Below are 14279 nucleotides of genomic sequence, written 5' to 3'. Positions count from 1 at the left end.
TCTTGTCAACCCTAAGATGACTCCCTTAATTAGGATATGTACTTCCCTGCTGCCATAGCCACCCTTCCTTTATCCCAACCATCCCATTCCCCCAAGCTCCCCCCATCCTCCCCTTCTCACTTTTCTCTCCCCATTTCCCCTTACCCCCATCCCACCCCACCCCCAAGTTCCCAATTTTTGCCTGGCAATCTTGTCTACTTCCAATGTCCAGGAGAATAACTATATGTTTTTCTTTGGGTTCACCTTTGTATTTAGCTTCTCTAGGATCACAAATTATAGGCTATGTTAGGATCTTTTATCTGAATTTATCATGCCAGGAGCAGGATGTATGGTGAAGCAATGCAGCCAAAGGATCAAAACAAGCCCAGATTGTATGTGTCTCACCATAAATGTAGCCCCTAGAAAACTGTGGTACTCAGGGAGGGTCTGGCTGATGGAACTATGGAATCTAACTAGAGGGAAAACTAAATACCAGAAAGTTCTGCCTCCAGATCATTGTCCTAGAATCCTTACTCCAGGTAAGTTGATGGAGAGTGGGCAGGGTTTGTAACCTCACATGTTAGAGCTAACAGAGAAGAATGATTTATCAATTGTCCGAGTCTTCTAGCTCATGGATCCAGCCAGTGTTCCATGAGAGCCACAGTTAGGCTAGGTCATATGGGCATGTCCTTCTGAGTCTTGGCATGAAGAGCACAGATACACAGGTGTCCAGGCCTGTAGCCAACTGTTCTGATGGTCTTAGAGGCTTCACAGGAATGTCATGGTATGCAAGGGGGAATAGAAGACCCAGGTGCTCCTGATGACTATATATCAGGGATTAAGTCTATTGAACACTCTTCTGTAGGTAAATAGTAACAGACATGACTGATGTGGACAGCTGTCCTGTCCCAATGTCAGATTCCTGATCATATTTAGCCTACCTTATTGCCATGGCAACAATCATTTACCATGTGTTCTATCACTGGGATATTGAGACACAGAAAACACAGTGGTCAAATTGGGCTCACGGAGTTTATGGCTGGCAGATGTGAAGCACTAGTTCTCTGTCTACAGCTACATATCCAGTGTCTCTACCTTGGAGGCCTTGTCAGATGTCTGTGGAGAGGGAGGAGCTGTCTTTCAGAGATGTTAATCTTGGTCATCTGCAGCTTGAGGGAGCATATTTTCTAGGTCATGAAAATAAATGAACAGTTAGATTCAACTCTAGAACTAAATCACCTGCCTCTCAAGAATTTCTGCTGAATTCCAGGACTCCACAGCCCACGTACTAGACAGGAAATCATGTGTTTTCTGGTGTGACACTGTCACTCCTGGAAGGTGAAGGACAGGGCTTTGCTTTGTCCCTTCCAATAGTTCCTGCCTCTAACACAGGGACCTTCTGCTGAAGAAGTCACTGATTTCAAACAGCTTTAACATCTGTCTTTCATTATACTTCACTGTGCTCTTTAGAGAAGCAATCCTTTCAGGGATTAGTCTTAGAGCCTGGGTATTAGTAACAATGCTCTCCTATGGAGAGAGCAGAGTCTCATATTCCTAGGCCAGATCTGCCAAGCACACCAGGCAGTGTTATAGCAAGTTCTTGCACTCTACCTTCTACCAGTCAGATCTAGTTCTGAAAACATCTACCTCTGAAAATATCTATCAGGAAGGATGGAGAGATGACTCAGTAGCTAAGAGCACTGGAATCTGTTGTAGAGGACCCAAGTTTAGTTCACAGCACAAATATGGCAGCTTATAACCATCTGTAACTCCATTTCCAGGGGATCCAATGTATTCTTCTTATATATATGAAGTCAAATTATCTATGCACATAAAAATTACAAGCAAGAAAACAGCCACCCACATTTCAGCACATTTCCCTGCATGGTCCTCACCTATGGGAGACAGTGTACTATAGAACAGGGAGAAATAATGGTTCTGTTTCAAGCCCATCTGTATTCCATGCCCTCCCATCTCTTAGATCATTCTGAGATCCATTCTTTACCCTTTAAGCCCTGTACTTCATGTCAGACACCATCAAACACCTGGGAAGGTTGATCCATGTATGGTCCAACCTGGGTAGTGAGCTGAGTACTAGGACCCCTCATAATCTCATGTGTGTGGTTTCTGTACACACATCAAGTCCTGAGGACAGGCTGTGGATGCTTCTCAGGGACGTTCAATGGGAAGTCTTATTCTGTCCTATACATAGGACTTCTGTGAATAGCAATGTATCGTAGGGCTCTGGACCAGGTTGAACAAGGGTGGTCAGTGCAGTTGAAGGAGCACAGCTTTCCATGGCATGATGTAGGCAGTACCTCAGTAAGGACCAGGAGAGACAATGGGGCTCTGACTCCAGGTCCTAGATCTGTACTATCAAGTTCTGTAGCCCAGCTCACACATGACAAAGACCTCTCTCCCACCGTCTCTGAGCACTCAGGTTCTCCTGAGTCATCTGCCTGGTTCTCAAGGACAGGGACTGGAGGTAGGGTTTGGAAAGACCAACAATGGTCAAAAGAGGCCTTTGCTAGTACCAGAGGCCCCACAGGGGGCATCTTCTCCCTGTTATCTGCACAGCACTGATACCCAAGGCCAACATCACAAAGAACAATTCTAACCCCACGGAGGGTGAGAAGGGTGGCCTTAAAGCATGAAACCGAGAGTCATAACACAACCTACCTGTTGTGGAAAAATGGTCAAGCCTCTCAGAATGTGACAGGCTGAAGCTGTCAGAGGGCAAGTGGACTCTCAATGTCACAATGGATTCAGGAACCAATGAGTGTGAACCCAGTGAGTGCCTCCCTAAGTGACCCATTCACTCTGAACATTACCTTGAGTAATTTCTATTTCATCATGGCTACAATTGCCTAAGCACAGAAGAGTAGAGCTAGGACACTAGGTCTCTCTTGGGTTGGTGACATAGGCCCACAACACAGATGCCTAGGCTGACCAGGACCTCCTGGCCTAGTCCAAGCTCATGCAGCTTGGCCCAGCATTGAGCTAGAATGGGTTTAGAAGGGCTTCTCCTGCCTAGAGAGGCTCAGGGTGATGGAGACAGGGGACAGCTCAGACTCAGGCTCAGTGCACATGTGAGTGTGCAGAGGGGCTGTTTGTGTGCTGCGCTCAAGATGGATCAGGACTTGTGCCTGTTGCATGAATATTCTTCTACTAATCTGCACCCCAGCTCTGGGTCCTGCCCAACTAAGTTTATAGCACAGCTCAGAGAGATACTATGACCTTCTGAAGAAAAAGGATTGCCCTTCCCTCTGCTGACATCACATGTGCCTTTATTCTGTTTGCTCCAGATGGTCCAGATGTCCCGATCATATCCCACTCAAATACTCATTTTCATCCAGAGTCAAACCTCAACTTCTCCTTCTGTGCAGCCTCTAGTCCACCTGCACAGCACTCTTGACTCATCAATAGGAAGCTGCAGTCATCTTCCCAAGAACTCTTTATTCCCAACATCAATATTAATATGAGTGGATTCTATATCTCCCAAGTCCATAACTCTGCCATTGGCCCCAATACAACCACAGTGAAGAAAATTACAGATCTTACAAGATCTCTTGAGTAAATTGGGAGCATGGAGACTACGGGAGAGGGTTAAAGAGGAGGTGAGAGGAAGGGAGCAGAGCAGAGAAAAATGTATAGCTCAATAAAATCAACACAAAGAAAAGGAAAAAAAGAGGGTCATATGATAATTAATTAACTGAATGTGCACATAGAAAGTCTGTCCTTATGTAAACAGTAAATATACTTAACCATTAAAAACATTACAGGTCTTGGTAAGTAGATCCCTGAAATGACAGCTTCAAGCTTTGGGGTAAAGTCTTGGTTTTTATGGATAGATACAGTGGTACAAACAAATTCCAATCCTCTCATTAGATCTCAGCTATGATTCTTTCTCCTCTTCTTACTTCTCTGGTTTCTCCTGGACTGGTCTTGAATGTGTTGGGGGCTTTGTTCCAGGGAGAGAGATTGTACTTTAGGTCAAGTATATTTTTCTTTCTGTCACTAATTCTTGCCTTCATGGCTCCACCATTTGCTTTCATGATCTCCATGACTCAGAAGGAACACCCAGTGCTTTGAACCATGTCCATGTTCTTTCACGTCTTTTCTCACCTGGTGATTGGCTTCTGCTCTGATTCCAGAAGATGCAGATGTTGGAGATGCCTGGGAGGCCTGTCCTGAGTCAGGATGGCTCTTATGGTTTGATGAGGCTGTTTCATTAATTCTTCAGAGTGTAAGTGGTAGATGTCAGAGCATCTCTGGGCTGAGGATCTATGAAACGGGAAAAGTGAAACCCAGGGAAGATGCCCCCAAGCTGAATCCTGGCTCTGAGTGTCCAGTTATGAGAGTCTGTGGACAAGTGAGAACTGGGAGGAACTGAGAGGGACGTTTACTTGAATAATGTGGAATTTCCCATGGAGTCTCCTTGTGGAGGAGGAGGACTTAGCAGTTTGAAATGGTGTCCTAGTTAGCATTTGTTGTCACCTTGACACAACCCAAGGTCACTTTGGTGGAAAAAGAGTCTAAACCGAGTAACACAACTGCATGTCTATGGTCTGTCTTTATCGGGTCAGACTGTGCACGTCTGTGACAGATTGTCCTAACTGATTCAGGAGGAACCAGGCCACTGTGGATAGCACCATCTCTAAGCAGATCATTCTTGATTGTATAAGAAAGCTAGCTTGTCACGTGGTGGTGGTGCAGACACCAGGACTAATCCCAGGACTAGGGAGGCAGAGGCAAGTGAATCTCTGTGAGTTCGAGGCCAGCCTGGTCTACAGAGCAAGGTCCAGGACAATGAAGGCTACACACTAAAAACCTAAATAAATAAATAGATAAAGGAAAGCTAGCTAAGTGTAAGGAGAGAGCAGCATGCTTTATGCCTTGACTTCTTTCAGTGCTTGGCCTCAGAAGGAAATGGACCCTTTTCTCTCTCCTAAACTGCTGTTGCTGAGGGTATTTTTTTTTTATCAACAAGAGAAAGAAATAGAACAGTGTATAAGGAAGTGTAGAAGACTTACCCATTTAAATCAATATTCTCTGTATTAGAGATCACAGCCCCTCTGGAGCCTGTAGATAAAGAGAAGGAAGGATTTAGACACCAGTGATGGGTCCAAACACGCATGTGCAGCCCATATATTACTGCCCTCTCCTTTGAGTCTCCAGAGAAATGTCCTAGGACTTTTCTCTGAAACTTTCCTAGCACAGGGCTCCTCCTGAGGGTACCTATATTCTTCTATTTTGACTTTTGTCCAGGGCTTCCCAGGAAACTCTGAAACCTTGCCTAGGCCTACCCTACCACTAGGAGTTCTGAAGAGCACAGTGAGCAGGATGACAGGCCCCATATCCCCCCTGTGCTGAGGGTATTAGGCAGGCCACATTTGACTTGCTGACCTTGCCTAGTATTGCCCTAGGCATGAGATTGCAGTTCTCCAAGTGACCCCAGGGGGCAGTATCAGAACACACGCTCAAACCTCAGAAAATTGTTTCCTTGAGTTATGACCTTGCCTAGGAGACTCATTTCCATCCCTGTCTCCACTAACCCAGAGCTCCCTACCTGGACCCTGCTGTGACCTGTGTCTGAGAACATCTTTCTTCTGCACGGGTAACCTGAAAGCCCCTTTCCTCCTGGCATTTCCGCAGCGGATGACAGGATTACCACCAGGGAATCACCAAGACAAAATGCAAAGGTGACCCAGTAAGATCAGGGAGGACTTGAGCTTACCCAACACACAGCTCAGCCAACACGTAATGCTGAAGGCTGCCTTGAAGCCCTCCATAGAAAGAGGGAGCCCACAAGGACACACAGGCCACCCCTACCACAACATTGAGATCATGGAATTCCTCACACAGCTGCTCCTGGGTCTCCCTCCCGAATCAGGAGTTTGACTCATGACATTAGTCATACAGGATTGGCCTTCATCCCTAGTCATCCCTCAGCTGGTCTCTTTCTAACCCTCAGAGACATCTTTGTCACCTTCCTGCTGGGAGTAAATCTCATCCTCCCAGAGCATGGAGAACATAGCGCAGCCTGGATGCTCAGTTGGGAATCTGTGTCACAAGGACATGTAGGCAGGATGGAGGCTCTTTCTTGGATGCTGAGAGACCCAGGGCCAGAACACAGCCTGTGCCAGCCCTGGGATGAGCTGCTGTTCTCTGAGAGCATGGGGATGCTTATCAGCATTGTTGCCCAATATGGTGCTTGGAGGAGAAACATAAACGGAAGTTGAGAGGGACGTGGGACGGCACTGGGAGTGGAAGGGACAGAGCAAGCCTTGGACACAGATCCAACAATCCTCATCACATCCGGTTGTGGGAAACGCCTGTGAGGATACTCAGCTCGGCTGGAAGGACAGTAGAGCCTGGGGGCTGTGTTGGAACTGAAACTCTTCTCCTCAGAGGGAGAACTGCACAGTAGGAAGAGAGATGGAGGTGTCCTCTGTGATTCCCTACAAGGGCTGCACGCCCTGGCAGGGGCTCCTGCTCACAGGTAAGTGTACCCACTCTTTGACTGTGGGTTGAGGGAAACTCAGTAGTAGCCTGGAGTCGCCTAAGAGGACAGGTACCTGAGAGGGGACTTGAGGTTTCTCTTTGCAGAAGGTACAGTGAGGGACAGAGGCTCAGCATCCTGAAGCACTCAGTGGACAGAAGGAGATGAGGGAAGAGAAAAACTCCAGTCACTCCCTATTCGAAGTGACTCTCTTGGCTGCCATGTTCTGAAGCCCGATGTCCCAGTTATGACAGGGTGACTCCATACATAAATCAACAGGAGTGAGCCAGTGAGATGGCTCAGTGTGGGAGACAAGACCATCAGAATTCAGTCCTCAGTTCCCACATGGCAGATGGAGAAACAGACTCCTGCTGCCTCTTCTCTGCCCTCCGCACAGTTGCTCTGGCATGGTCCTACACCTGCACACACTGACCCATGTGCTTTCAGAAATATACACATTTAGTATATAATTAAATTAAAAAAAACTAAATCAAACTTGAATATAATTATTACCATTCACTCCAAACCATGACCTACATAGATGATACCATGGAGACACCCTTCCTTCCAACATTCCTCTGTTCCTTATTTCTTTCCTTCTGTAAAGGTGTCTGAATCTTTCCCAGGAACTGAATCTTCCTAGAAGATTACACTAATAATCCCTGTCTTCACAAAGCCCTGGTTCTAGTGGACTGGAAACTGATGTCAGGGGTTGGTTGATAACACAGAGGGAACAGAGAAAAATCAGAAAGTGAGGACCCTCTAGAGGAAAAGGAGGTTGCCAGTGAATTCCTCATACTAAATACTCTTTGTGTGAGGAGGGATATGGGGACACTGGGAGGGGAATCCAGAAAGACCAGTGAGAAGATTATTTCATAGACAGGAAAAGACACCATCAGAGGCCATGTTGCTCACCTCCATCAAGGAGCGTGGTCACAGCCCTACCCACACACCTAAGTGATGAGCACACCTCCTCAATATTGATTTTTCCCCTTTCCTTTTAGCCTTCCTTTTAATCTGTTGTCATTCACCCGCCACTGCTGAAGTAACCATTGAATCAGTGCCGCCCAATGTGTTCGAAGGAGACAATGTTCTTCTATATGTCCACAGTCTGCCAGAGAATCTGCTAGGCTTTGCTTGGTTCAAAGGGCTAACAAATATGAAACGCAGAATTGTACTCTATGAACTGAACAGCAATTTAAGTTTGCCGGGGCCTGAATACAGCGGTAGAGAGACAGTCTACAGCAATGGATCCCTGTGGATTTCCAATGTCACCCACATGGACACAGGATTCTATACCCTACGAACCATCAGTAGACATTCAAGAGTTGTGTCACTAACAACCATCCACCTCCCTGTGTACAGTAAGTGGTTCTTTGTGAACGCTGGGTATTGAGTGGGATTTGTTCCACCGGACACACAGAATAGTCAGGTCTGGCCTGTGCCTACCTCCCCTCTGCATTGTGTCCCCATGTCGAGGTCTGAGAATTTAGTGCAGGACACATGTGGTAGAAAATAACTGCAGTGGACCAGAATCCTTGCAGACACGTGGATGCATGGTGGGTAGTCCAGCCAGGGATATCAGCCTTTGTCGGGAATTCTGGAGTTCTCACAGGAATGTGTCCTTGAGAAGACCTGAGGGACCAACATTGGGCCTGATTGAGGAAAACACTGGATCCTCAGGGAGAGGTGAACAACAGGATGCCCTGGCTCCAGACTTCTCTCCCAGACTCAGCTTCAGGTATCCTGGAGAAGCATTTTGTGAAGGTTGGATTTTGACTTCCTTATGGTCGGGAACAGTGCTTTCTAGTACTCAAAGTCTTGTGCTGTCTGGAACCAGCCAGTGCACTGTCATGAGAGCCATGGTTAGACTAGGTCCGCCTGGACATCTCCCCCAGAGACTCAGCATGGAGAGCACAGCTGGACAGGTGCCCAGGTCATTAGTGAACTCTCCTGATGGGCTTATGAGACTTCAGAAGAAGGTCAGGGTCACTAAGGAGAGGGACTGAGGACACAGGTCATCCTGGCAAGTTATTGTTCTCTCTGGTCGAGCTCAGGGAATTCTCTCCTGCAGGCAATGGATTACAGGCCCTGCTGAGATGGGCAGTTTACCAGATGTGAGCTGCAGTTCCCCCCAGTGACCACTAGGGGAAGCATTGGGACACACAACAAAACTCAGAAAAGTATTTCCCTAAGCAGGAACTTGTTTCCTGGCTTTTGCTCCTGTCCCTACATTCCTGGAGATCAGTGATACAGGCTTCTCAGACCTACTGGCTGCTTCTGTGTGAGTGATCCACTGCCAGGGCTTCATATTCAGTTCCAAAAAATGTATTTCCTTCGGGAAAGATAGACTATCCTACAGGAATCAGCTAGGCAGAAGCTCAAGCCACTCCAGAGGCCAGGGAGCACATGAGCAGATCCATTGGACATCTCAGTAGAGGGAGTGCGAGCATTCTTGTGAAACCCTGCATGAGCTGGTGGAGCCCAGAGCTCCCTTTGTAGCACTCACCCAGGATGTGAGGCTTCTGACACATTTGCTCCTGGACCTTTGTCTTTGGTCAGCATCCTGGCTAAGGCCTGCAGTGAGACTGGATCAGTCCCCTTCTCCACGCATTACTCAGCTCTTCCTTTTGAGGCCTCACAGACATCTCTGTTGCATTCCTGCTAAGAAGACATTGCATCTTTTTAGAGCGCTGAGTACACAGGGCATTAATTCTCCACATGTGTCTGAGATTTTCTAGGTAGTATTGCTTTCAAAAGTATAGAACAGATCTCAGTTCTCATGGAGCCCCAGTGACAGCTGATTGGAAGGCAGATGAGTAGAGAAGCTAGAAGGTGAAGTCAGATATTGACTGGAACCCCAGGAGAAACAAAACAACAACAAAGTCAGAGTGAAGACACAGGGTCTGTAGGGGAAGAGGTTGGACAGCCGTCACCCCAATACCATCCACTGTAAGTGTGAGCAGGGGTCTGATGGCAGTAAGCCAGGACAATCTTGACAACTGGAGAGAGACATATAGTGGAAATGACAAGGGTGGGGACATTGAGAACATGAAGGTCGTGTGCAGGTTTCCACCAATTTGGACAGGGAGACACTTACAAGCTTAGGCTGAGCAATGGACACACCTGCTCAGTGCTCCCTTTTGGCCAAGTGCAAAGTCCCAGTATCGATGGATCGCTCTCTTCCCTTCTAGCCTCCTCTTCCACCTGTGGACACCCTCCCACCTCTGCCCAGCTCACTATCGAATCAGTGCCGCCCAGTGTTGCAGAAGGGGCAAGCGTTCTTCTACGTGTTCACAATCTCCCAGAGAATCTTCAAACCCTTTCCTGGTACAAAGGTGTGATTACGTTCAACAATCTGGAAGTTGCTCGACACATAACAGCCACGAATTCAACTACGCTGGGTCCTGCACACAGTGGTCGAGAGACAGTGTACAGCAACGGATCCCTGCTGCTCCACAATGTCACCTGGAAAGACACTGGATTCTACACCCTACGAACTCTGAGTAGAGACCTGCAAATAGAGTTAGTGCATGTGCAACTCCACGTGGATTGTAAGTGATTCTCTGCAATCGGTCTGTGCCGGGCGGGACTTAGACACATAGGATTGTGCCTGGCCTGTGCCTGCCTCCCCTCTGTACTGCGTCCTCTTGTTGGGGTTTGAGCACTTAGTGCAGGAAACACATGGAGGACACAGACAACTGTAGATTAGACTCCATCTCATGATTTCCTTGTATCAAGGGAGACGTTGATGGAAAGTAACTCAGCATCCTGAGGTTCCAGCCATGCATGGGAGAAACCACGGCAGCCTCATAGAGAAGTCAACATCAGAAGCCCTGGTCCCAGTCATCTACTACACAACTACATGTGACCCTGGTTTGGTATCTCACTTCCTTTCAAGCTGACGGGGAGCAGTGGGGCAGTTAGGTAGTCACATGAGGGGAGAGTTACATGCAGAGAAATGACACATTCAGGGTAATGAGGGAATGGAGGTCATGCTGCCGACCTCCTGCGAGTGGGATGGTATGTATCTCTAGGCTGAGTGACAAATCCACCTGCACAGGATAGAGATTGCCATCTTTCTGCCAACTCAGTGATCCCCATGTGAGGGCTGGTTCTCTTTTTCTCTTCCAGCTTCCCTCTCTACGTGCTGCAACCCTCTCAGCTTTGCCCAGCTCACCATAGAGCCAGTGCCAAGAAATGCTGCCGAAGGGGAAAGTGTTCTATTTCTTGTTCACAATCTCCCAGAAGATGTGAGAGCCTTTTCCTGGTACAGAGGAGTGTATAGCATCCAGATCTTTAAAATCGCAGAATACAGCAGAGCCACAAATTCCGTTACCAGGGGGCCTGCCCACAGAAGAAGAGAGAGAGTGTACCCCAATGGATCCCTCCAGCTTCGGGATGTTACTGAGAATGACTCAGGCTTGTACACACTTCAAATTCTAAACAGATATTTGAAAACTGAAACGGCACATGTGCAGTTCCATGTGAACAGTAAATGAAAACCTGTCTCCCAACTGCTGGGTGTGGCTTGTCTTACTTCATACACTGGGCTGCCAGGACTGGGCTGTGCCTGCTTTCTCCTCCCAGTGTCCCCACACTGGGGCTCGGGCCCTTCCTACAGAACACACATGGGGTAGAAAAACTGCAGTAGGTCAGAATCCCTCACCTGTCTACCTGCAGAGAGCAGAACCTGTGCTGGGCAAACTCAGCCACAGGATGCCAGCCTCAGACCAGATACTTGGAGCCCTCACAGGACACAAGGCCCTGAGACAGACTCTGTAGGAGTCAGGCAGGCCCTGACTAAGGAAGCTGTGGGATCCTCATAGAGACAGCAGGAAGCCCTGGCTGCAAATCTCTGTCCCTAGCTAGACTCCAGATGACACTGGGGAGCTTTTTGCCAGTACTTGATTTTTACCACCTGTTAGAGTTGACAGGGAACAAGGCCTTACTGCTATATGAACAAGCCAGTGTGCTTCCATGTAAGTCACAGTTGGGCTATGTCACCTGAACATCTTCTTCAGAGACCCTTAAAGAGTATAGCTGATTAGGTGCCTAGGCCATTAACTAACTCTCCGGATGGACTTATGTGACCTCAGAGGAAGCTCAGAGTCCCCAGGAGTGGAACAAAGGACACATGTCCACCTTGGATTTGCTTGTTCTCTGGGATCTAGAGCAGGAAATTTCTCTCCTGTAGGCAAATGGTTACCGAACTGGACAGAACCCAAACACAAGCTTCAGGTCCCCCAGTAATCACTAAATAGCAATATAAGTCCACATAACACCCAGAAATGTATCTACGGGAGCCATGAGCTTAATTGTATCTGGCTTCCACCCCTATCCCTACAGACCCGGAGGTCACTGACAGCCTTCTCAGACCTACTGGCTGCTTCCTATGTTTCTAAGTATACCACTCTATTAGAGGATCCTGTGTTACCACCCTATCCTTCCGGCATCTGCCATGGGGAATTCACTTAGACAGAGGACGGATACAACCCAGGAAGGCTATGGAAAGACCATAGGCACATCCTAGGAAGATGGAGGGTTCTCCTAAAACTCTCCCTAGGATGACGGAGATGCCTATCTCTCTCCAGGACTCAGGTTACCCCCTGTTTCACACCCACATGAATCTTCTCACACAATTCCTGGGTTTCATGACAATGTACCCTGAGTGGTGACTCCATTGTGAATGGGTCTGTTCCCTTTCCCAGGCATCAATCAGCTGGTCCCTTCTCAGCCTTCACAGACATCTAAGTCACTTTCCTATGGTGATTAAATTTCACCTTCTCAGAGTATTGAGAACCCAGGGCAGACTGGAAGCTCATCTGGCATTCTACATCATAAAGGACATGTTGGAAGAAGAGAGCAGAGGTGATGATCAGCCTTGTGCTCACTGTATGGCCTGGAGGACTGAAACTCATACGCAGAGAAAGCAACTGGAACACCAGGCAGGACTAAGTGTGTAAGGGACAGAGCAACTACCCCTGACAACAGTCAGCTTTACCCTGGGATGTGTCAGCCTTTCAGGAGGTTGAGCTCCGAGGGAGGAAGGTTACAGAGCATGGAGGCGAGTGCTGGAGTAAGAGCTGTTCTCCACAAAGGGAGAGCAGAGAAGGCAGCAGACACCATGGAGGCCCACTGTGTACTTCTCTGCAAAGATTGCAGCCCTTGGTTGTGGTTCCTGCTCACAGGTGGGGAGAGCACTGCTTGATAGTGTGTGAAAAGAGGGAGCTCAGAGACCTGCTGCAATCTCCTAAGGTGGAAGGGTAGGGGAGGCTCCCTCAAGTTGTTCCTTGACTTCCACCTAAGTGCTGTGACCTGCGCTCATCTATACACAAAAGATGGCATCTACCCACTCCTGCAGAAACACCCACACTCATACCCCCTCACACCTATACACCGACTCCCTGCACATGCACAAGTTAGCTTAAGCTGGAGTTGTAACTGCTGACAGTAGCTCCACACATGAAAATTTCATAAACACCTGGACATGAAAACTCCACGGACCTTCATTCTTCCATCCATTCACATGTATCTGAGCTTCTCCAGGCATCAGGCCTTCCAGAAATATCAAACTAATTTTTCCTAACAAGGCCCAGCTCTAGTGGAAGACAGATTGGGAGACCCATCTTGAAGTGAAGTCAGGGGTTGACTGCATCAGGGAAAGGGGAGATGTTAGGGGTCAGGAGGTAAAGACTCAGGGGCTATAGAAGAATAAGTGAGAGAAGGGGCTGGAGAGATGGCTCAGAGGTTAAGAATACAGGCTGCTCTTCCGGAGGTCCTGAGTTCAATTCCCAGCAGCTACATGGTGGCTCACAACCATCTATAATAGGACCTGATGCCCTCTTCTGGTGTGTAGGTATACATGCAGGCAGAGTCTGTATACAAAATAAATAAATCTAAAAAAAAAAAAAAGAAGTGAGAGAAGGCACCCCATCCACATATTCTTTGTGTGAGCTGGCATGTGAGGACTGTGAGCATGGAGATGCTTGGGGAGAGAGTTCTATACAGAAAACATGACACATTTAGGTGCAGCGAGGTCATGGAATCTATTTTCTTATTTCCTCTGAGTTGGATGGACACTACCACATACCTCACTGAGTGATGAACCTAAGCTTCATCCTAGATGTCTATGGGGTTGTCCCCAGCTAGGTCCTTGGGCAGCAGATAAGATGGTGCCTGCACTGTCCTTGCCCCACTATCACACTGATGATTATCTCGAATATCACCATAGAGTCTTTGTCCGGTGATGGATGAAGATAGAGACAGAGACCCTCATCAGAGCAAGGACTGAGCTCCCAAGGTCCAGTTGAAGGGCAGAAGAAGGGAGAAGAGAAGCAAGGAAGTCAGGAACGCGAGGGGTTGGTTGGTCCACCCACTGAGGCAGTGTGCCTATTCTAATGGGAGCTCACCAAATACAGCTGAACAGGGACTGAACAAGCATGTGATCAAACCAGACTCTCTGATTGTGGCTGACAATGGGGGCTGACAGAGAAGCCTGAAGGCGGATTGAATTAATACAGGCCAATTGGTATAAAATAAAAGCAACTTTAATATAAATAGAACGCAACCGAAGTTCCCGCGATGCCCAGAAATAGGAGACAGGAAGAAGGGGTTACCAGCGTTTGTGCACCCCAATTTACAGACAGGAAGAAGGCCGTCCCGCCCCCAAAGGGCGGGCTCTCTCTACATCTCCCCTTTTTTGTCTAAATAAGACAGAACTAAACTAACTACAACTATAAACAATAATAACAAATAATAAATGTAACAAACAATATTGAGAACAAAAGTTTTACCA

The 14279-nt window shown here is 47.7% G+C and overlaps 1 protein-coding gene across 1 annotated transcript; it reads left to right on the top strand.

Moving 5' to 3' along the window:
* Nucleotides 1-6399: 6399 nt before the first annotated feature.
* LOC106144165 (pregnancy-specific glycoprotein 22-like) lies at nt 6400-10991 on the top strand. The gene is made up of 4 exons (XM_026786369.1): nt 6400-6481; nt 7486-7845; nt 9676-10035; nt 10616-10991. The coding sequence occupies exons 1-4, from the start codon at nt 6418-6420 to the stop codon at nt 10981-10983; spliced, it is 1152 nt and encodes a 383-aa protein (XP_026642170.1). The 5' UTR covers nt 6400-6417; the 3' UTR covers nt 10984-10991.
* Nucleotides 10992-14279: the final 3288 nt, after the last annotated feature.

The sequence above is a fragment of the Microtus ochrogaster genome, linkage group LG4 (genome assembly GCF_000317375.1).
Source record: "Microtus ochrogaster isolate Prairie Vole_2 linkage group LG4, MicOch1.0, whole genome shotgun sequence".
In the NCBI taxonomy this organism is placed as follows: domain Eukaryota; kingdom Metazoa; phylum Chordata; class Mammalia; order Rodentia; family Cricetidae; genus Microtus; species Microtus ochrogaster.
Note: the sequence above shows the minus strand (reverse complement) of the source record. Positions and strands in the feature narration are given on the sequence as shown.

Bases quoted from the DNA above. Each gene is read 5' to 3' on its own strand.
- LOC106144165 (XM_026786369.1), top strand. From the start codon at position 6,418: ATGGAGGTGTCCTCTGTGATTCCCTACAAGGGCTGCACGCCCTGGCAG. The intron at 7,846-9,675 runs GTAAGTGGTTCT...CTTCCCTTCTAG, and splicing joins CATCCACCTCCCTGTGTACA to CCTCCTCTTCCACCTGTGGA. The intron at 10,036-10,615 runs GTAAGTGATTCT...TTTCTCTTCCAG, and splicing joins TGTGCAACTCCACGTGGATT to CTTCCCTCTCTACGTGCTGC.